Source organism: Dasypus novemcinctus, chromosome 19, assembly GCF_030445035.2.
Source record: "Dasypus novemcinctus isolate mDasNov1 chromosome 19, mDasNov1.1.hap2, whole genome shotgun sequence".
NCBI classification, from domain to species: Eukaryota; Metazoa; Chordata; class Mammalia; order Cingulata; family Dasypodidae; genus Dasypus; species Dasypus novemcinctus.
This window is the reverse complement of record NC_080691.1, coordinates 82,407,056-82,429,817: the sequence shown is the minus strand read 5'-3', so window position 1 is coordinate 82,429,817 and position 22,762 is coordinate 82,407,056. Positions and strand designations below refer to the sequence as shown.

Here is a 22,762-nt window from a genome sequence, read left to right as displayed (position 1 = left end):
GGGGAATCCGGGCGCCTTACCCACCCCTCTCCTCGCCGCTCACCTTTCTCCAGCTCCGCGCCCCCGCAGCCCACGGGCCCCCACGCACGCCGCGCCGGCCGTGGCCACGCGAAGCCCCTCTGCGGTTCTCCTCCGGGGGCGCTCCCGGCCCTTTGGGGGCCACCGCGGCCGCAGGCGGGACCCCTCCGGCGCTGATCCACTTTTTCTGTGTCCCCCCTCTCTGGGGCATCTAGGTCGCTGGCCTTGCGTCTTCGAGCCATGGAGCCCGCCGTCGCCGACTTGCACCTCGTGTCCGAGGCCACCAAGGAGCCGCCCAGCCCGGCCCCCGCGTGCCGGCGCCGCGCCGCGGCCGCGCTCCTGCTGGCCGGCGCCGTCTCCCTGGCCGCGCTCCTGGGTAAGCGCGGGCGGCTGCGGGCCGGGCCGGGCGCGGGTCATTGCCCTTTTCCCGGGCCAAGGGGCTCCCCAAGGCGTTCTTATGGCTGGGGTAAACGGAGACAGGGATAGGGAAGTGAATTTTTTAAAGGTTGGGAAATTGTTTAAAGTATTAAGGAAAAGGAACAGTCGCTTATGATCCCACTGCCCCCAGTCAACAGTCGCGCCTAGATCACGTGTGCGCCCTTTTTTTCATACGAGTGTGATGTTCGAATAATTTGAGAGAAAACATACAGGATTATTTTACATCCGTGCATTGTAAAAAATACGCAAAGGAGGTGCAGAATAGCAGGTAAGAAAAAAGTTTGCTAATGTGTATGTATTAGCCAAAGGGGTTCTGACGCAAAATACGGGAAGTGGGTGGGTTTTTATCAAGGGTATTTATTTGGGGTAGGAGCTTACAGACACCAGGCCTAAAGCGTAAGTCACTTCCCTCATCAAAGTCTATTTCCACGTGTTGGAGCAAGACGGCTGCCGACGCCTGCGAGGGCTCAGGCTTCCTGGGCTCCTCCCTTCCAGGGTCTTGCTTCTTCCTGGGCTCAGGGCTCCTCTCTTCCTGGGGCTGGCTTCTCTTTCCTCTGTGCGCTGACTTCCTGGGGCTCCAGCTTAAGGCTTCAGCATCAAACTCCAACATTAAAAATCCTCCACTCTGTCCCTTGCCTTTTATCTGTGGGTCCCACCCACCAAGGGGCGGGGACTCAATGCCCTAACGATGTGGCCCAATCAGAGCCCTCATCATAGCTCAGTCACGCCCAGGCACAGACCAGATGACAAACATAATCCAATACCTGTTTTTGGAATTCATGACCATATCAGACTGCTACAGTGCATAAATTATTTTCGGGAAGGAAGCATCAGAGTCTAATTAATTGGTTATCTTGAGAGAGGGGACCATGGAGAATTGAGGGACAGGTGAGAGAGGGAGATTTTTTTACCACATATACTCTTTGGTGTTGCTTGATTTTTGGAACATGAGGATAGAGCACCTTTTCAAAAAGCTGTATTTTTTTTTTTTTTAGTATAAAACAAAATATTGCAGATGGCAACCACATGCCATTCTTCCCTCTGGCATGTCTATGGCAAATATTGTCATGAGTGGTTCTAAAATACACGTTTGCGTACATATACGCTCGATTGTCGTCGTGGGTTCTTTATGTTCCTTAAAGTTGCCAGGACACTGACGTAGTAAATACCAAATTTCTATCCTTAGAAGACACAGGGTTAGGCTCCAGGGAGCCTCAGCTCCTGCCATTTCGCCAATAAATCAATATAGGATATTGTTTGAGGCAGGTTTTGGTTTAAAGACACCTTCTCGCTTTTGCTCTCCCTGCATTTGCATACAATAATGCCCTTGGGAGTTCTTTGAGCAGCTCCTTAGAGCTGGCCCCCATTTAATCCCGGGGTCACCTTCCCAGCATTTTAGAGCAGCATTTAAACAAAGTCCCTGAACCTAAAATTAAGCAAGTTTAATCATAAATCTCACCGAGGTAGGAGGTCATTGGAGCTCATTAAATGAGATGTTGACTCATTGTCACTGATTATCCGGGATAAGGATTTTCTCCTTAAGTTGCAGCGCAGCCTTTTTGTGCTAAGGAATACTAGACAGCCCTTAGCACCACACCCAGGGTGAAATCACCCACAAAAAGCACAAAAATTGGAAAAACAAGCATCTAACTATACTACAAAAAAGGACACCTGTTTACAGTGTGAGAGTTGAGATAAGGCGGCAGAGCACCGCCTCGTTCGACTGGAGCGGGGAACGGGTGCGTTGGGCGACTCACATTTTTAGCCACTCTACACGTGACCACAAAATCTCTGGTAATACTGTTTTGGGGGTTACAAATACACTTTCGTGAGTAGGTGATTTTGCGAATATGGAATCCACGAATATTGAGGACCAATGAAATGTCCATGGATCCAGAAATAATACTTAGTACTTTTGCACGCATCTATTGTATGAATGACAGGAGAGTCTAGTCTCTTCCTGAAGCTTGCTTCTGCCATTTAGCAGTCTGTCCGCGTTCTTTCTGTGCTAATACAGAGTGCGCGGGTAGACATTCCTCTTGAGAGGCGCTGAGCTGGTTCCAATGTTAGGCCTGTATAAGCGATCGGGCAGTGAACATTCTCTAGAAGGTTCATCTCGTACATGCGCTAGGACAACGCTCTCCAAAAGAGCAGTTACCAGTTCCATGCGGCTATCTAAACTTAAATAAAGTAAAATTAAATAAAATCTAAGGTTCGGGTCCTCAGGCCCAGCAGCCCCACTTCAAGGGCCCAACGGCCGCACGTGGCCCTCGCAGATCTAGAACATTCCATCATGGCCGGAAACTGACAGCCCTGATCTGGCACAGACTGACCCCAGGCACTACGCCGCCACGGCAGTTTTGCTTTTGGGTGTTAACGTCGCCTTCGTTTGAGGAGACAGTGATGATAACGGCGGTTTGGGGGAAATGGCCTCATTTGGCAAAATAGTAAGTTGTGTTCCTCCTTCAAAAAAAAAAAATTGTCTTAGAAATCTCCAGAGAATTCCAGAGTCTCAGGCGCTGGGCTGAGACCCCAGGGGCTGCGGGAGTCAGGCGCAGGGCAGCGCGGGCGCCGCGTGGCGCGCATGTGCCCGTGCGCGTGGACTCGCCCGAGTGAGGAGCTGGGGGTCAGGGCTCCCGGCTCCGCCAGAACCGCACAGACATTTTAGAAACAGCAGAGAAGTAGAATCCCCAGCAGGGCCCCTGAACCCACAGGACAGATTTTAAAAGCCCTTAAAACTCAGCGCCTTCCCGGACAGAGCTTAAACCTTCAGCTGGAGCTGCAAGCAGGGGGCAGGCTGGGGGAAGGTGCCGGGGCTCCTCTGGGCTGGTTTTGCCTCTTCCGGCCAGTCTGGGGTGACCTCAGATGAGAAGTGCCTTAGTGGGGGGCGGCACGGGCAGCTCGCGCGACGAAAGAGGCGCTTTTCTTTATTTTCCGTTTCTTGAATGCATAATGTCCCGTTTTTAGAGCTGAAAGATAAACAGGATTAGACTCCATTTACACGGTGTGCGGTTGCTATTGTCATTATTTACTTTTTTTTAAGATTTATTTTATTTCTCCCCTGCCCCCCCGCACCGTTTTCTGCTCTCTGTGTCCATTCACTGTGTGTTCTTCTGTGACCGCTTGTATTCTTGTCAGCGGCACCAGGAATCTGTGTTTCTCTTTGTTGCGTCATCTCGTTGTGTCAGCTCTCTGTGTGTGCGGCACCATTCCTGGGCAGCCTGCACTTTCTTTTGCGCTGGGCGGCTCTCCTTACGGGGCGCACTCCTTGCGCGTGGGGCTCCCCTACACGGGGACACCCCTGCGTGGCAGGGCACTCCTTGCGCGCATCAGCACTGCCCCAGCTCCACACGGGTCAAGGAGGCCCGGGGTGTGAACCTCAGACCTCCCATGGGGCAGGCGGGCGCCCTATCCATTGGGCCACATCCGCTTCCCCATTATTTACTTTAAAATTATGATCCTTTTTTTTTTTTTTTGCTAGTGTGTATTTTAGCAGTTCCCGTGCACTTTCGATAGTTAGAAACTCAGGTTTTCATGGTGAACGTGGCTGCTAGTCCAGCCCTTCTCTTTCCGTGTTTAAAAATTGCTATCGTGGGTTTCAGACAGAACCCTTCCGGGGTGACACTGGGTGGTGAGAGAGGATGAGCAAGGCGCGGCCCCGCCCTCAAGGAGGTCCCGATGGGGGACCTGGGGGCAGCACCCACCGCCCTGTGCCTCGAGACTGCGTCCCCACCCCGGGTGTCTCCGTTTCCTGGGCTTGCCCTGGCCACGCCGGTGCCTGCCGGCCACGCTCCTGTCCTTGGCTTGTGGACGCGTCCTCGTCTCTTCCTCCGTGGGTTTGCTTGTCCTGGTCTTATAAGGACCCCAGGCAGGTGCGACCTCATCTTAAATTAAATGAACCAAGGAGCGGGTGTCGCTCAGCGGCTGAGCTCCAGCTTCGCCAGGACGAGGTCCCGGGTTCGATCCCTGGGAACCCCTAAGAAATTTTTTTCTATCGCATCCATCAGCCACGTGGGACCTAAGCCCCTCTCGATATAGAGGCGGAGGGGACATCGCCATCCCAGGGGCCACAGGATAGAGGAATAGAGCATGGACTAGAGTGGACTTACTGGTGTTCTACTACAGAACTGCTGTGACTAGTAATGGAAGAAACTGCAGCACTGATGTGGAGACAGCGGCCACGGGCGCTGCTGAGGGCAGGGAGAGGGAGGAAGAGACGTGATGTGGGGGCATTTTCGGGGTTTGGAGTTGTCCTAAATGATACCGCAGGGACAGATGCAGGACACTGTATATCCTGCCATAGCCCACTGAATGCACTGGGGGAGAGTGTGAGCTACAGTGTCAACTATCATCCACGCGGCGCAGCAGTGCGCCAAGATGTGTTCACAAATGCAGTGCATGTGCCGCGATGAGGAGAGAGGTGGTGGGTGTGGGAGGAGGGGGGTGGGGGGCAGGGATGGGGAAGCCGCTTACGTTTTTTACCATAACATTTTTTGTGATCTATGTATCTTTAAAAAAAAAAAAGACAAATTAAAAAAAATTTTTTCTAACAAGTCACATCGGTAAGGACCCTATTTCCAAATACGGGCAGCCCGGGACACGGGGACACGGCCGAGACCCGAGGGGAGGGCGGTGCGTGGACGCTCACGGCGCCCCGTTTCGCCCGCAGCCGTCCTCTCCGCGCAGGGCGTGGCGGTGGAGCACACGGTGCAGGTGCGCGGGATCAGGTACGACGGCAGCCTGCGGCGGGAGTCCTCCCGCTACTACCGGACCCTGACGGCCGCCCTGGAGGCGCTGGTGAGCGTGGGGGGCCCGGGGCGCGGGGATACGTGGGCAGCCGGTGGCTGTGACCTCCAGCAGCTTCCCGGGCCCGAAGGATGGGAAGGCGAGCAGGGGGGATGGAGGCCCAGGGAGAAGCCGCAGCCTCGGCGGGCCCTGAGGCGGGCTGAGGGGGCTGAGGGCGCACCAGGGAGAGTTGCGTCCAGGCGGCCCGAGTGCGTGCAGGGCTCTGGGCCGGGTTGGAAATAAGTTTATCCTTGTGGTGCAGCTGCTCTGGGAAACCACATCCGAACGGAGGCAGGGAATTGGAAACTCTATTTTCTTTTTTAAAAATTGATTGAAGTACGTCATGCCTACATGGACATACGTAAACTAGAAGTGTATGGTTAAAGCTGCAAACTTATGAAACAAACGTACATATCATCATCCAAGGCTCCCACACATCTCCCACCGCCAGCATCTGTGTTGTCGTGAAAGATTTGTTACTGTGAAAGAGCATCGTCCAAATATTACTAATTATTACCCATCTTTTACATTCAGTGTCTTCCCCCCTCAACCCACCCGATTACTAACACGCTGTATTAGTACAATGTTATATATTTGTTCTAGTTCATAAGAGCACAGTCTCGCTTTGTTTCTGTTAGCCGCAGTCCCTCTTCCACCGCTGGATTCCCTGTGTTACTGAGTGCTTTGCACGACCTGTTCCAAGTGGCCATCGGGGGCTCTCATTCTCATCCCAGAGCTGGGCCGTCATCACTCAGTCCATTTTAGGACGTTTTCCTGACTCCAGAAGGAAAATCCCACACCCCTTGTGCTCCTCTATAATTGTTGCTTAGAATTGATACAGTATCTTCTTGGCAGGGCTGCAAAACCGTTACAGTATGACTGCCAACTATGGCCCGTAAGTTACATTAGCTGTAGTTTTCCCATGTAGCACCATATTCTAAACACTTTGTAAAGACAAACTACACTTAAATTTATGCTCTTCACCACAACCTTCACTCACCACCTAAATCCGCTATGTCGTGGTCCCCGGGTGATCCTCTAGCTTCCTTTCAGTTGACATTTCCATCCCTGGACCCCCCTCTCAGCCACAAGCGCGTTTATAAACCGCAGCGTTAGCTCTGCTCACTATCAGGTGTTACCACCCGGGGACTCTATTTTCTGCAGGACCTTTCCGTAAAGCTACAACTTCTCTAAAAAAAAAAAAAAAGGAAGCATGCAAATGAAACAAGCTCAGCGTGGCGTTACCCCCTGACCAGCTCTTCCAGGCCCTGGCGTCTGCCACGTGTGCCCAGAAGCTTCCACGCAGATGCGCACAGCAGAGTGACTCACAGTAGCCCCAAGGTGGCGGCCACGCCGGCGTCCGCTCCCTGTGTGTGAATGAGTGAACAGAGGGGGCCCCAGCCAGTGGAATCTTACTCCGCCACAAAAAAAGAGCAAAGTTCTGCTCCATGTGACAACGTGGGGGGACCTGGGGGCGTCCCGCTCAGGGAAAGAAGCGGACACCAAAGGTCACCTCTTGTCTCATTGCATTGATGAGAAATGTCAGAAGAGGCCAATCGTTAGCGACAGAAAGGAGATTCGTGACAGCCAGGGGCTGAGGGAGGGGCTGGGGTAGGGGGAAGGGGGGAGGGGGAGGGGCTGGGGAGGGGAAGGGGGGAGGGGGGAGGGTAGCTGGGGGAGGGGCTGGGGGAAGGGAGGGGAGGGGCTGGGGAAGGGGGAGAGTCTGCTGATGGGACATGGGGTCTCTTTTTGGGGTGAAAAGGTTTTATAATGGATTGTGGTGATGGCACAACTCTGTGAACAGACTGAAACCCATCTAACTGTATACTTTAAAAGGGTGCACCTTATGGTAGGTGAGTTATAGCTAGATTTTTTTTTTTAATGTTTTAAATTTTCTTCTAAGAACAAAAATACACAAAAGGGACACAGTCCACACACAGCGGACCAGGCGTGAGGATGAATGCCAAGACGACTTGAACCACAGACACTGAAATTTGAATTTCATAGAATTTTCAGGCGCCAGGAAATATTTTTCTTTGGATTTTTTCCAGCCATTTGAAAATGTAAAAGTCATTCTTGGTTCACGGACAGCGTGAAAACAGGGGCCCGTTTAAATGTGGCCCACGGGCAGCAGTGTGCCAACCTCAGCCCAGGGCCCTAGGGCGGCACACGCCAGTGGAAACATAATGCTAGCCCCAGGGTCGTTGAAAATTTTCTAATATTAAAAAAAAGTATGCAGCGACAGGTGAGATTAATTTTAATATTTTATTTAACCCAGTATATTCAAAATATTATCGCTTCACCATACCTTCAGCGTAGAACAGAAATTAAGATATTTTCTTGGGGATGGGGGGTGGGGTATGTGGAAACCTCTTATGTTTTGGTTTTTTAAAAAGATTTATTTGATTTATTTCTCTCCCCTTCCCCCCCAGTTGTCTGCTCTCTGTGTCCATTCGCTGCGTGTTCTTCTGTGTCCGCTTATATTCTGGTCAGCGGCACCAGGAATCTGTTTCTTTTTGTTGCGTCATCTTGTGTCATCTCTCCATGTGTGCGGCGCCATTCCTGGGCAGGCTGCACTTTCTTTCGCGCTGGGCGGCTCTCCTTACGGGGTGCACTCCTTGCGTGTGGGGCTCCCCTACGCGGGGGACACCCCTGTGTGGCAGGCACTCCTTGCGCGCATCAGCACTGCGCATGGGCCAGCTCCACACGGGTCAGGAGGCCCGGGGTTTGAACCGCGGACCTCCCATGTGGTAGGCGGACGCCCTAACCACTGGGCCACGTCCACTTCCCTTCTTGAGTTTAAAAGGAGATGATTTCTCGAAAGAATTGAAAACAGGGGACGCCGACAGATGCGTGCACACCACTGCTTGTCGCGACACTGTTCACCACCGCCACGAGGTGAAGACGACCCAGGAGTCCGTCACCTGTGGGTGGACAACGTATGGTCCATCCAGACCAGGGAATACTATGCAGCCATGAAAAGGCATGAGGCTCTGATACACGTGACAACACGGTGAACCTTGAAGGTGTCGTGCCACGCCCTGGATGACTCCATTTATACGAAATGTCCAGAAGAGGCAAATCCAAAAAAAACATAGACCAGAGGTCGCCAGGGGTCAGGGGATGGGAGTTATTCCTTCGAGGGTACAGTGTTTCTGTCTGGGGGATGCAGCCGTGTGGGAAGTGGTGGTGATGGTTGTACAGCTTGTGATCATCGTGTCATGCCGCTGAGCCATACGCTGAAAATGGCAAATTTTATGTTACGTGTATTTTATCACCGTTTTTAAACAAGGAGATGTTTTCCCAGAGCCCTCGCCCACTCCCCGAAACCCCTACCAGCTCTCTGTCGGGCCGGGAGTGGGGTCCACCCTGAACCTCAGCCTCTCCTGGTGTTGTTTCCCCTGCAGATTTTAAGCAGCTTTCGGAAGACGGAGTTAGAGGCGAGCTACGCGGGCTGCACCGTGCTGAGTTACAGGTGAGCCGGAGTCTCCTGGGTGGGCAGCTTCGGCGGCACACCTGGGAGATTCCAGAAGGTTCTAGAAGATTCCGGCAGAGAGCAGTCCTTCTCCAAAGGTTTCTTCCCCGACCTGTAGGGACGGGAACGCCAGCGTCCTCGCGCACTTCCGACTGCGCTTCCTGCCGCGAGGCGTCCGGCCGCTGAGCCTGGCCCTGGAGGAGGAGCTCCTGCAGCGGGGCCTTCGCACCAGCCTGTGGGAGCAGGGCGTCCCCCTGGCAGCCTACGGCACCATCCTGTCGGCCGAGCTCACGGGTGAGGGGGCCCGGGGGCCGCGGGAGACGGGCCAGGGGCCTCTCTGCCGTGTCCGCGTGGTTTTAAGTCCCGCCAACCTTCAGGTTTTCAATCATCGCCACGCCTGTGGCGAGAACACGCACACACACACACACACACACATTGTTTCACTGCCAGGGTGTGGACCGGGGATTGGCAGACATTTTTCCTGTAAAGGGCCGGCGAGCAAATATTCCCAGCCTGGCGGGTCAGCCAGTCCCGCACCTCCTCAGCCCTGCTGTGGCAAAAGCAGCCACAGGTAGTTTGTAAATGAAGGGCCATGTGCCGATAAAACTTTATTGATAAAATCGGGCGGCGGGCCGGTTTCGGCCCGTGGGCCGTAGCTTGTGACCCCTGGTATAGAAATAAGAATAAATGCTCTGCAATTCTCTGGTCTGGTATATTGTCATTTTTAACATTTGTTTTCATGTGTTTCTTTTTATTGGAGAAGTTGTAGGTTTACAGAAAAATCATGCAGAAAAGACAGAGTTGCTCTATACTACCCGACTATTAAAGTCAGTGTGAATTCCTTACACACTTTTTTATAAGTGGACTATTATATGATTGAACTCGGGATTCACTGTGTTGTACAGTTTAATGGATTTTTAAAAAATTTGTACCCTAGTAACATATGCACAACCTAGAGTTTTCCCTTTTAACCACAGTCAAATTTAGAGGTATTAATTATATCCACAATATTGTGCAGCTGTCACCACCATCCATTACAAAACTTTTCCATCATCCCAAAGAAAAACTCTGCACCCTTTAACCATTTACTCCCCATTCCCCACCCCACCCAAGCCCCTGGTAATAATTCTAGATTCCAACTCTATGAGTTGGCTTATTCTAATCATTTTGTATCCATGAGCTCCCACAATATTTGTCCGTTTGTGTCTGGCTTATTTCACTCAATGTGCTGTCTTCAGGGCTCACTCACGTTGACACATGAATCAGAGCTCCATTCCTTTTCACGGCTGCATAATATTCCATCGTGTGCAGTATGTTGTCTTTTGAGAGCACAGGTTCAGAGGCATTGGTCTAGACTGTTGTCACAGTGTGAAGATTTGTCATCCTGGCCCCTCCCCACCAGCCCTGACAGACCCGTTGAGCTCTTAAAGCAACCTCTACGCTACTGCGGGCTGCTAGAACTTTCCGTGGTGCTGGAAATGTTCCCCCACTGCGCGATCCAATATGGCAGGCTCTCGAGCACTCGAAATGCGGCCTCTGCCAGCAAGGAAGAGAAGGTCTAATTTGGTTGCGTTTTTAATTAATTTAAGTGGTGGACAGCACGGCTTGATGCTTTGCCGGCAGTAAGATGTTTTCAAAGAATTTCGCCTCTGATGACCTTCTCCTCTGTTTCACTGCAGGAAGCCAGGAGGGGCTGTTGGCAGAAAGAGATCTGAAGTCAGGTATGTTTTTCTCCTTGCCTTGAGCTCCCTGTGGGCTGCCAGCTTTTCTCCGATTGCAGTCACCTCCAGGGCTTTCCCAATACTTCTTTCAAGTAAACAAATGCATCCCTAGTGCAAGTAAATATTCCTTTCGCTCACCCGGTCCTCGCTGGGGCAGCAAAGAATTCGAAGGGGGCGGGGCTACCGAACGCCGAGTGCGGTTCAGAGAAAGCACGACTGTTTTCTGGAAAAGTTGTGGAAGCCTGTTTTTTAAAAATACCCCCCCCCCCAAAAAAAAAAAAAACGGCAAAAAAGAAAGGAGAGCATCAAGTTCCCTGGAATGCGATGCTAATGTTTTGAGGAGTGCCGCTCTGGATGGCGCACTGCACATATAAACATAAATTTCTTTAACTTTACCCCAGTGGGTCTCACGCGGCGGCAATTTAGCCCTCAGGAGACGCTGGGTGACGCCTGGAAACATTTGTGGTTGTCACAGCTGGGGAGGGGAGCTCCTGGCATCGAGTGGGGGGAGCCCAGAGAGGCCGCTCAGCCCCCCCAGGGCCCGGGACGCTCCCAGCCCCGACATCAGCCCAGCTGGGAAGCCCTCCGACATTATTTGGAAAACAGTTGAATTAGGTCCCAGAATAAATTCCTGAGGGAACAGACGGTATAAATGGATTGATTTAGGGCCAACATGGATAGACACATAAATTATTGTCAGTTTTTCTGCTGTCATCATCCACCCCGTGGAAATACCAGGTTAAAGGCCCTCACAGGGGAAGCAGATGTGGCTCAAGCAGTTGGGCACCTGCCTACCACACGGGAGGACCCGGGTTCGGTTCACAGTGCCTCCTAGAGAAGCAAGACAGCGAGCTGACGGGCTGGGGTGCCAAGGTGATGCAACAAGACGCCAGCATGAAGAGGCACAATGAGGAAACACAATGGGAGACACAACAAGCTGGAGTGGAGGCGGCTCAAGCGATTGGGCGCCTCCCGCCCCCATGGGAGGTCCCAGGTTCGGTTTCCGGTGCCTCCTAAAAAGAAGAAGCGCACACAACGAACAGACACAGAGGCAGACAGCCAGGGCGAACAACAAGGGGAGGGAGAAATAAATGTAGAAAATAAATCTTAAAAAAAACCCTCACACAGGAAGCAGATGTGACTCAACAGATAGAGCGTCCGCCTACCACACGGGAGGTCCACGGTTCAAGCCCCGGGCCTCCTGACCCGTGTGGAGCTGGCCATGCGCAGTGCTGATGCGCGCAAGGAGTGCCCTGCCACTCAGGGGTGTCCCCCGCGTAGGGGAGCCCCACGCGCAAGGAGTGCGCCCCGTAAGGAGAGCCGCCCAGCGTGAAAGAAAGTGCAGCCTGCCCAGGAGTGTCGCCGCCCACACGGAGAGCTGACACAACAAGACGATGCAACAAAAAGAAACACAGATAACCAGTGCTGCTGAGAATACAAGCGGATGCAGAAGAACACACAGCAAATGGGCACCGAGAGCAGACAACGGGGGGAAGGGGAGAGAAATAAATAAAAATAAATCTTTAAAAAATAAAAAGCCCTCACAGGGGAGCAGGTGTAGGTCAGTGGTTGAGCACCTGCCTCCCAATACAAGGTTCTGGGTTCAATCTCTGAGGCCTCTAAACAAATGTGCCCTCCCCGTGGAGTTGCTGGGTCACAGGGTGTGTACCGTCCGCCTTCTGACCCAGGGTGGCTGTTTTTCCGTCCATGGGCCGGGCCGGGGCTGGGGGGGCCGGCTTGGCAGGTTAGCCCATCGACCACCAATGCCCCCGGTTGCTCAACCCTCCTGTCTGCACAGCGGCGATCCGGCCTCAATGGGAGTCCTAAAGCCAGGCGTCGGCTGAGACCCTCCCCGCCGCGGGGGGGTGATAGCGCGGACGTGGTGGGCGCAGACCCCTCGAGCCGAGGGTGGCCGCTGGGTCCTGGCCAAACTGAAATCCTTCCTCCTAAAAGCAGCCTGGGGGAGCGTGCAGCGTCCACCCGCTCGGCAGGCCCCACTCACGCAGCGAAGTCAGATCAGGCACAAAGACCCCGAGCTGCCCCTGCCCCGCGGCGCTGCCCTCGAGCAGAGGGGCGTCCCCGCCGCGTGGCAGCCCCTTGCCCTGCTCCCCATTCCGGTTATCCCCAGCCCTGGAAGGCACCCCCAGGCCCCCGGCCAAGCGCCACCCGGATACAGCCCGTGCGTCCCTGCCCCCTGCTGGCCAGATCCCCTCATGCGCAGCGCTGAAACCCCTGCGCTCGCCACGCGGGCCTGACTTGCCCGGGAATGTCCCACTTGAGCCACGAGAGCCACGAGAGTCCCGGCCAGCCGGGACGCTTGGTGGCCCCGTGTCGGTGGCCGCCGAGCTCTTAAAATCCAGCTGTTCTGGACTGCAGTAAACCACAAATGTCAAATACATGCCAGATTACAATTTACCCAAAAAAGCGTGTTAAATTTCTCACTGGTCACGTTTTACACTGTTGCTAACAGGTTGCACAGATAATGAAATTAATCTCACCTGTTTCTTCTCTCTTTTTTTTTTAAGTGTAGTTAAAAAACTACTAGAAAAATTAAAAGTGCACCTGTGGCCCTCACACTACAATAGTTCTGTTCTGGCCTCAATGTTTACTGAGATTCTTGTGTTACTCTTGTTTTTTTTTTAAGATTTATTTTTTTTTTGTTTATTTCTCTCCCCATTCCACCTCCCCCGGTTGTCTGCTCTCTGTGTCCATTTGCTGTGTGTTCTTCTATGACCGCTTCTATCCTTAGCAGCAGCACTGGGAATCTGTGTTTCTCTTTGTGGCATCATCTTGCTGCGTCAGCTCTCCGTGTGTGCGGTGCCATTCCTGGGCAGGCTGCACTTTCTTTCATGCTGGGCGGCTCTCCTTGCAGGGCGCACTCCTTGCGCGTGGGGCTCCCCTACGCGGGGGACACCCCTGCGTGGCAGGGCACTCCTTGCGCGCATCAGCACTGCGCATGGGTCAGCTCCACACGGGTCAAGGAGGCCCGGGGTTTGAACCGCGGACCTCCCATGTGGTAGACGGACGCTCTATCCTTTGAGTCACATCTGCCTCACTCTACTTGCTTCTTGTCCATCTCCACGAGGAGGAGAGCATCTCGCGAGAGCGGACACCGTCTCCATCCTCCTCACCGTGTTTGGATATCAAACTCCGTTGCCACGCGTAGAACCAAGATGGCGGGCGACTCTGCGCGGGCTCAGCTTCCTCCTCCTCTTCCGGCTCCGCGGGTCCAGCCTCTTCCGGTCTCAGCCGTGGGCTGGCGCAGGGCTCGCCTCTCTCCCCGGGGCTCGTCTCTGTCCGGCCTCAGCTGCCCTGCTCTCTTCACCAGGTCAGCCGTGGACTACCAGGCAAACGGCTCATCGCCTCACCCAGGGTCGTGTCCATGGAGCACCGCCTCTTCCTGCGCATCTGCTTCTGTGTTTTTTAATTATATGTTTAAGTTTTTCTCATGTTATTTCTTTGCATTAATTCCGGGAAAATTATTTCAGGAGCAGTCAAAGCCAAGCAAACGGATGAGAGATGTTTGCTGCGCTCTCGGGGTTCGGTGTTGAGAGTGTTTTCACGCCCAAACGAGGTCGGGAACTTGGCTCTCTTCCGTCCTCAGGTCGCTGCCCAGGGAATGCCTTTCCCTGCGGGAACAGCCAGTGCGTGACCAAAGTGAACCCAGAGTGTGACGACAGAGCGGACTGTTCCGATGGATCCGATGAGGCGCACTGCGGTCAGTCTGGGTTCTAGGCCATGCCCCCTCTCCAGGGCCAGCTGCCGGCCCTGCTCCCTGGCTCACCGTGCGTCCCACATCTAGGCAAGCTGGTGGAGGAAATGGAGGGGCACCTACTTGTGGGGAGAAACAAAAGCAAAAAACACAGAAAAGGGAGAAAACTATTGGTGGAGTAGAGAGGGTCCTTAGGTGAGTAGGGAAAATAAATCAGGCTGAAGAGACAAATCCAGACTATTTGAGGAAGACTTGAGCTCTATCCTAAAAACAGTAGGGAGTTGCCGAAGGGATTTAAATAAGGAAATTAGCCAATTAAAATGTGGTAGTGAAGCAGGTGTAGCTCAGTGGCTGAGCACCTGCCTCACATGTACAAGATCCCAGGTTCATTCCCTGGTACCTCCTAAAAATAAAAATAAAAAAAACCTTGTTGAGCAAGTGTAGCTCAGTGTTTGAGCACTTGTTTCATAGATGCAAGGTCCTGGTTTCAAAATCTGGTACCTCCTTAAAAATGAACAAACAAACAAAAATGCTGTAAGAATAGTCAACATTTTTCTAGCAACTCTAGCCCATGCAATATGATAAGAAAAGTGGTTTAAGTATTGGAAAAGAAGAAGGGAAACTATAGTAATTTGCAGTTGATGTAATTGTCTATGTAAAATGAATCAACAAATTAACCCCAAAGCTATTAGAAAACTAAGAGAGTTCAATAATCAGGCAGGATAAGATAGCTATAAATATATTGAAAAAGTTATTGCTTTGCCTTATACAAGTAATAACAAGTTAGAAGAGTCAGCATTCATTATCAGTAACAACAAACAATAAAATATCAAAGACTAAAGTTATAAATAGGTGTTGCACTTATATATAGAAAATCACAAAACTTTACTGAAGGATATAAAAGTAGAGTTGAGTAAATAGAAAGACATGACATCCTGTGCCAAAGATGCACAAATAAGAGTTGTGAAACTTGCAAAACACACCATGAAGGAGAATTCATAGTCCAGCACCTGGACGTAGATATGACAAAGGCAAAGAAGGCGAAGTCATCCTCAGCCTATCAAGGCTGGTTGAAATCAGCTACAAAATGTGAGAAAACAGGGACTTAACCATGTGGATTTGTTTCACTTGAACAAATTCAAGAGAAAATGTTTCTAAAGTTCCCACCTCGTACCTGGCACTTGGCCATAAGTGGAATGTGGCAAAGTGTAAGATGGAGAAGTGAGGTCTGCCGTGTGCTTGCGCAGAGTAAGACTCCTGGGTGGAGACCTGTCTCAGCCCCTGGGGCGTTTGACCTTTGTGCCAGGGTGGGCAGAAGCCCTGCCCGGGGGGCACTCCACGAAGAGTCCTGGTTGGGGATCTCGTGTCTTACAGATTGCGGCTTGCAAACCGCCTGGAAGGCAGCTGGCAGGATTGTGGGTGGCATGGAGGCGTCCCCTGGGGAGTTCCCTTGGCAAGTCAGCCTTCGAGAAAACAACGAGCACTTCTGCGGAGCCGCCATCCTCACCGCCAGGTGGCTGGTGTCTGCCGCCCACTGCTTCAATGAGTAAGCCCCCTGCCCCTTTCGTTCCACCTTCTCTTCCACTCCGGGGTGACACATTTCCTGGCCTTTCTTAGGGCCCCTCGGAACTCTTTGGCTGCTGGCATGAGCATCTGCCTCGATTCCTTATTTTAAAGATAACATTGATGGGTTTATTTCCCAGTCAGAACAGCAATGGCTATTTGGGCATTTGGCAAACCAAGAAGAAGCAAAGATCCCCTTTTCCACCCCGGTGGGTCTTCGTATCTAATCCATATTGTACACTACAGGTTGCGGTTTTATCCAAGGCAGATCTTTCTGGGCTGATTTACCATAAAGAGGATTTATCCATAATTTGAGCAATAGTTGATTCCCATGAGAGGCAGAGTGGCAAACTCTCATTTGGGTAGTTTTTGTGCTCCAGAAGAGGGAAAGTGTTAAAATGTTTCTTACAAGAGTCTCTAAGGAGGCACAAGAAATTTAACAGGCATTCCTGCTTTATCTGGGTGTGAATTTCATGCACAGTCCATTTTTGTAGTCATTTGCATAAACGCTCTCCAAGAACACTGCATTAGCAAATGCTAAGGGAAGCACGAGTTGAGTTCCTACCAGCCTCTGGGCACAGCTTTTCAGTACATAATCTCGTTTGATATGTGTTATTGTTTAATATATATCATCATGGATTCATTTAATACATATCATTGTTTATCATGGATTCATTAACATTATTATTTAAGGCACATTATTTAATATCTATCATGGATTCATTGACATTAAACTCTCAGCCTGCAGCACAAAAACTCATGCTTAAAGATTTCCTCCATAAGGCCCGTTGCAGCCTTCTATGCTTAGGAACCTCGACCGCTAGACAGCACTTCAGCGCTACGCTTGGGATCATTTTAAACAGCACATTTTTAGCATAAAAATGCAATAAAAAGTGCAAAGGATGCCTGTTTCCAGCATGAGGCTGAGATAAGAAGGCAGAGCTGTCCCTCCGCCAGACCCCCCACGTCCTGTCTCCGCACAAAACGCTGACATTTGGCTCCCCGCCGCTCCTCCTGAATTCATTTTGCTTTTTCACAAAATCGCGATACAACATCGTTCACGGCGATGACCGGGGTTTTTGGTCCTCCCGTAAACGTTGTGCCCAAGGCGAGTGCCTCGCTCGCCTCACCCTCTCCCGGCCCAGCTCTGTGCAGGGGGAGGGGGGGTGAGAGGGAACCCTGAGCCTTGCTTTTTTTTTTTTTTAAAGATTTTTTTTTTATTTGTTATTTATTTAATTCCCCCCGCCCCCTCATCTGGTTGTCTGTTCTTGGTGTCTATTTGCTGCGTCTTGTTTCTTTGTCTGCTTCTGTTGTTGTCAGCGGCACGGGAAGTGTGGGCGGTGCCATTCCTGGGCAGGCTGCACTTTCCTTCGCGCTGGGCGGCTCTCCTTACGGGGCGCACTCCTTGCACGTGGGGCTCCCCTACGCGGGGGACACCCCTGCATGGCAGGGCACTCCTTGTGCGCATCAGCACTGCGCATGGCCAGCTGCACACGGGTCAAGGAGGCCCGGGGTTTGAACCGCGGACCTCCCATGTGGTAGACGGACGCCCTAACCACTGGGCCAAGTCCGTTTCCAAGCTTTTTTTTTTCCGTCCCTGCAGATTCCAAGATCCGAGGGCGTGGGTGGCCTACGCGGGCACGACCTACCTCAGCGGCTCGGAGGCCAGCACGGTGCGGGCTCGGGTGGCCCGGATCCTCAGGCACCCCGCGTACAACCCCGAGACGGCCGACTTCGACGTGGCGGTGCTCGAGCTGCGCAGCCCTCTGCCCTTCGGCAGCCACGTGCAGCCGGTGTGCCTCCCCGCTGCCACGCACCTCTTCCCACCCAGGAAGAAGTGCCTCATTTCGGGCTGGGGCTACCTCAAGGAGGACTTCCGTAAGCATCTCCCGCGGCGGCCAGCAAAGAAGTGAGCGAGATGATTCGCTCTTGGGAGGAGACTAAGAGGAGGAGGCGAGGAAACAGCAAGGAAAACGATGTGGAGGGAGACAGGCATAGCAAAGGGATGTGGGAACGTGGCGCTCAGGCTCAGCTTGGGGTGAAAGGGGGAGCAGGGGTACATCGAGGCGGGAGGAGAGGAGCCTGGTGTCTTCTGGGGACACAGGACGACTCAGACTGGGGCATCTCATCGCCGCAGAAAGTTGCATTGGACGACGCTGTTCTAGAACATTCTAGAGCTCCGCTGTCTAATTCAGGAGCTTCTCATAACAGGCCAGTCGAGTGGGTGCCTGGGGCACTTAGACGGAGTCTGGAAATGAATCTAATGGCCGGGTGTGTGTTTGAGGGGGCCCCTTCAGGAAGCCCCGGGGACCCCAAGAACAGGGAGCTCTGCCTTGTCTCCAGAACCTGAGGCTTTCCCCCCAGAGAAGGGGCCGGGGGGGGGGGTCTCGGTTTGGAAAAAAAAGTCTGTGCCTGGCTGAGAAGGAAGGAAAATCCTGGAAGGACTTACACCTGGCGACCTGGAAAGACGTTTGCCACAAGTTCCCCGCTTAGGATACGACGTTTCCCGGCACGGCCCCCTCCCTGCTGGGTGGCGATGGCGCTGCCACTGTTACACCCCGTGAACGTTTGAGGGACGGAAGTCCCTGCCCGCGCGGAGCGCACGGTCTAAACCGGCGCTGCCCCGTGGAGCTTTCCACGGCCACGAGGGTGTTTCAGCCTGTTAGCCGCCCGGGAGCCCCACGGCGAGCCCTGGACGTTGGCCAGTGGCGCTGAGAGACCGTGTCAAATTTTGTTTCCGTTTTAATTCACTGAAGCCTGCTCAGTCCTACCGGACCAGGCAGCTCTAGGGAGGGTTAGAAAATAAAAGCGGGAAGCGGACTTTGGCCCAGTGGTTAGGGCGTCCGTCTACCACATGGGAGGTCCGTGGTTCAAACCCCGGGCCTCCTTGACCCGCGTGGAGCTGGCCATGCGCAGTGCTGATGCGCGCAAGGAGTGCCGTGCCACGCAAGGGTGTCCCCCGCGTGGGGGAGCCCCACGCGCAAGGAGTGCGCCCCGTAAGGAGAGCCGCCCAGCGCGAAGGAGGGAGCAGCCTGCCCAGGAATGGCGCCACACACACGGAGAGCTGACACAGCAAGATGACGCAACAAAAAGAAACACAGATTCCCGTGCCACTGACAACAACAGAAGCGGACAAAGAAACAAGACACAGCAAATAGACACATAGAGCTAAGGATACAAGCAGACACAGAAGAACACACAGCGAGCAGACAATGGGGAAGGGAGCAGACAATGGGGAAGAGGGAAGGGGAGAGAAATAAATTTAAAAAGAAAATTCATGCATGGCCGTGAGCCTGGTAGAGAAGAACAAGGCAGGGGTAGAGTTGGGGGGCTGCAGTTTTAAATGGGGGGAGTCAGGAGAGGCCTTGTGGAGAAGGGAGCTGGAGGAGGGAGTCGTGGGCAGATACTGCAGGGACAAGCATTTCCAGGCAAAGGGAACAGCCAGTGCAAAGGCCCTGGGGTGGGAGGGTGGCTGCACACGGGAAGCATGGCAGCGGGTGCCTGGAGGCTGGTGACGGCTGGGACAGGGAGGAGGTGAGGCCAGGTCGGGCTTTTACGCCCGCCGGGCAGAAGGGGCAGCCGGGCTCGAGGGAGGGCAGCGCGATCTGAGCGAGCGTGTCACGGGCATCGTGCTGCCCGTGGGGTTAAGAGCCCTGAGCAGAGCCAGGACGGAGGGCCCGGAAGCCACGGCCGAGCCAGGCATGAGCGGGCGGGCAGATTGGGGGACGACCGACGCGCGGCCTTCGCGAGGGGCGCGGGGGGTCGACTCGGTTTGGGGGGGCCCGAGCTCCGGAAGGACGGAGCTGGGGGTGCAGGAGGCTGAGGGCAGGCCTGGGGAGGGGGGACCGGGGGGCCGGCCTTGGCCGTGGTCAGCCTGGCGGTGGACCGCGGGCTCGGCTGCTGCCGGCAATCCCGACGGCGGCCGGGGAAAGCGAGGCTGGGAAGGGCGCGGGCCTCCGGCCTCCCGGCTCGGGGCGGGGGATCTGCCTGGGACCCCGCTGCTCAGGCCTGTCCCCGCCCCGCGCAGTGGTCAAGCCGGAGGTGCTGCAGAAGGCCACTGTGGAGCTGCTGGACGAGGGCCTGTGCGCCAGCCTCTACGGCCACTCGCTCACCGACAGGATGGTGTGCGCCGGCTACCTGCATGGCCAGGTGGACTCCTGCCAGGTGAGCCCCGCCCCCAGAGAGACGCCCGCGGGGCGGGAGGCTGTCTCCTGCCGGGCGGAGCCGCGGGCTTGTGGACCCCGCCGTTTCCAGGGGATGGGGCTGGGCTGTCCCTTGCCCCCTGGAGCCCCTGTGCCCTCCCCGGCTGCCTCGATGGGGTCCCTGCATCAACCTGCCTGACCACCCGCCTCCTCTTCTAAGCTGGTATTTCTGCGGAGGTAGGGGCTTTGTCCCCTAGCCCCGGCTCTCTCGGTGCCTCAGTTTCCCCTTCTGCCGCTAGATTTCTTCAACTTGGGTGGCCTGTATGCCATGCGTCAGGCACCCAGTAGCGGCAGCAGGGACTGCAGCTGGCAAAGCGTCCCTTTGAAGGGACTAGGGATTTTTTTTTTAAGATTTATTTTTTTATTTTTATGTATCCCCTCCTCCCTTGCAGCTTGCTCGCCGTCTGCTCTCTGTGTCCATTCGCTGTGCGCTCTTTTCTGTCTGCTTGTCTCTCTCCATTGCTTCATCTTCCTGTGCCAGCTCTCCACGGGCGCGGGCTGTCATCTCTCCGCGGTGCGCGGGCGAGCCCGCCTTCACCAGGAGACCCCCCGGATGCGAGCCCAGGGTCTCCCGTATGGTAGGCAGGAGCCCAATCAATTGAACCACAGCTGCTTCCTGGGACTACGGATTTTCAAAGACAGTGTTGTTGACTCTCAAAGCCTGATCTCCTTTTTTTTTTGAGGTACGGGGGCGAGGGATTGAACCTAGAAACCTCGTATGTGGGAAGCCGGCGCTCAACCTCTGAGCCACATCAGCTCCCTGAGTTGGGTTTTTTCCCTTTGTTTTGTTTGCTTTTGTTTTTTCCTTTAGGAGGCACCGGGAAACCGAACCCAGGACTTCCCGTGTGGGAGGCAGGTGCTCAACCGCTCGAGCCACACCCACTCCCTATCTCTTTTCTTGAGTCTCTCTTAGCCCAGGGGTCAGCAGAAAATGCCCGCCCCCCCCACTCGAGACACGCCCTCCTAATCCCCAAAACCTGAGGATATATTCGTTTCCAGGGCAACCCCTGACACCGTGACTATGGAAGATGCGGGTGGACTTGAGGTTGGCTAAGCAGCCCTCACCTCGAGTGAACCGATGGTTCCGGATCATCCGGTGGGGGGCGGAGGGAAGGGGGCTTAGAGGTGGGAGAGGGAGGCAGAGGGCAAGAGTCAGGGGAGCCGCGACTCGAGAAAAACGCACCGAGAGACGCCAGGCTGCCGGCCTCGGGGGACGGGGCCGCGAGCCCGGGGACAGGCGACTTGAGACGCTGGGAGTTTGTTCTCCGCCAGCGCCTCCAGCAAAGGACGTGGCCTCCCAGCACCTCGAGCTTAGCCCCGGGCGCCCACGCTGGACCTCCGGGATCCAGAGGGTGAATCTGGGTGGTCTCAAGCCCCTGCGTTTGCGGTGATCAGTTACAGCCGCTCAGGACGCTAGCACGCGCCTGCCGAGGGCACGGATCCGCACGCAGCGGTGGAAGGACGCTCCAGAGCCCCGCTTCCGGGGCTTGGTGGGATGAGAACCTATGAGGGAGGAGGAGATTTGGGTTTATGCCTAGAGGCTTTATGTCTTCAGAGCTTTGTCACGTTGATGGATAGGACCTCTTCCCCCCCATGGCACCTTCTCCTTCACTCTTTTTGGTTTTTTTAAGATTTATTTTATTTATTTCTCTTCTCTTCCTCCTCCCTCCCCCCTGCGTCCCCCCCCCATTGTCTGCTCTGTGTCCACTTGCTGTGCATTCTGCGCCCGCTTGCATCATCAGGCGGCACTGGGAAACTGCGTCTCGTTGTGTTGCGTCATCTTGCTTCGTCAGCTCTCCGTGTGTGCAGCGCCACTCCTGGGCAGGCTGCGTGCTTTTTACACACGGGACGGCTCTCCTTGAGGGGCGCACTCCTTGCACGTGGGGCTCCCCTATGCAGGGGACACCCCTGAATTGCACGGCACTCCTTGCGCGCATCAGCACTGCGTGTGGGCCAGCTCACCACATGGGTCGGGAGGCCTGGGGTTTGAACCCTGGACCTTCCATGTGGTAGGCGGACACTCTATCAGTTGAGCCACGTCCGCTTCCCTTGTTCACTCTTTAGCTCTATCCATTCTGCTATTAGACCATCTGTTCAGATTTTATTTCACCAATTGCACTTTTTTTAAAAAGATTTATTTATTTCTACCCTCCCCCCTGCCATTGTCTACTGTCTGTGTCCATTCACTGTGTGTTCTTCGGTGTCTGCTTGTCTTCTCTTTAGGTGGGACCGGGAACCGATCCTGGGACCTTCTGGAGTGGGAGGCGCTCGATCACTTGCGCCACCTCAGCTCCCTGGTCTGCCGGGTCTCTCTCTCTTCTCTGTGTCTCTTTTTTGTTGCATCATCTTGCCGCACCAGCTCTCCTTGTGGGCCAGCACTCCTGCACGGGCCAGCACTCCATGTGGGCCAGCTCGCCCTCACCAGGAGGCCCAGGGAATCAATCCCTGGACCTCCCATATGGTAGGCGGGAGCCCAATTGCTTGAGCCACATCCACTTCCCTACTTTTCTTTTTAAGAACTGTAATTGCTTCTGTCTTCCACACAGCCATCTGTTCTTGTTTTGTAGTCTCCTTTTCTTGTTGCATGGATGCCATTTCTTTTTTCTCTGGGCACCATAATTTAATACCAGCTGTGGTTATTCCAATAACTATATTTCATGCAAACAGTTATTCAGTTTTGCCTGAGTGTCTTTCTTTCGTGGATAATTTTTATCACGGTAACATATATACAACATAAAATTTCCCATTTTAACTGCTTTCAAGTGTACAATTCAGTGGCATTAATAAACCTTCACAATGTCGTGTCACCATCACCACCATCTATTACCACAACCTTCCCATCACCCCA

At 53.9% G+C, this 22,762-nt stretch overlaps 1 protein-coding gene across 1 annotated transcript in view; it reads left to right on the top strand.

The window, feature by feature from the left end:
- The first annotated feature begins 258 nt into the window (after positions 1-258).
- Positions 259-22,762, top strand: part of TMPRSS9 (transmembrane serine protease 9) — a 41,267-nt gene continuing 18,763 nt past the window's right edge. The window contains exons 1-9 of the mRNA XM_058282122.1: positions 259-394; positions 5,126-5,253; positions 8,649-8,716; positions 8,835-9,010; positions 10,396-10,437; positions 14,042-14,155; positions 15,524-15,695; positions 17,316-17,590; positions 19,740-19,876. Coding sequence (XP_058138105.1) covers positions 259-394; positions 5,126-5,253; positions 8,649-8,716; positions 8,835-9,010; positions 10,396-10,437; positions 14,042-14,155; positions 15,524-15,695; positions 17,316-17,590; positions 19,740-19,876 — 1,248 coding nt within the window. The remainder of the gene's footprint in view (positions 395-5,125; positions 5,254-8,648; positions 8,717-8,834; positions 9,011-10,395; positions 10,438-14,041; positions 14,156-15,523; positions 15,696-17,315; positions 17,591-19,739; positions 19,877-22,762) is intronic.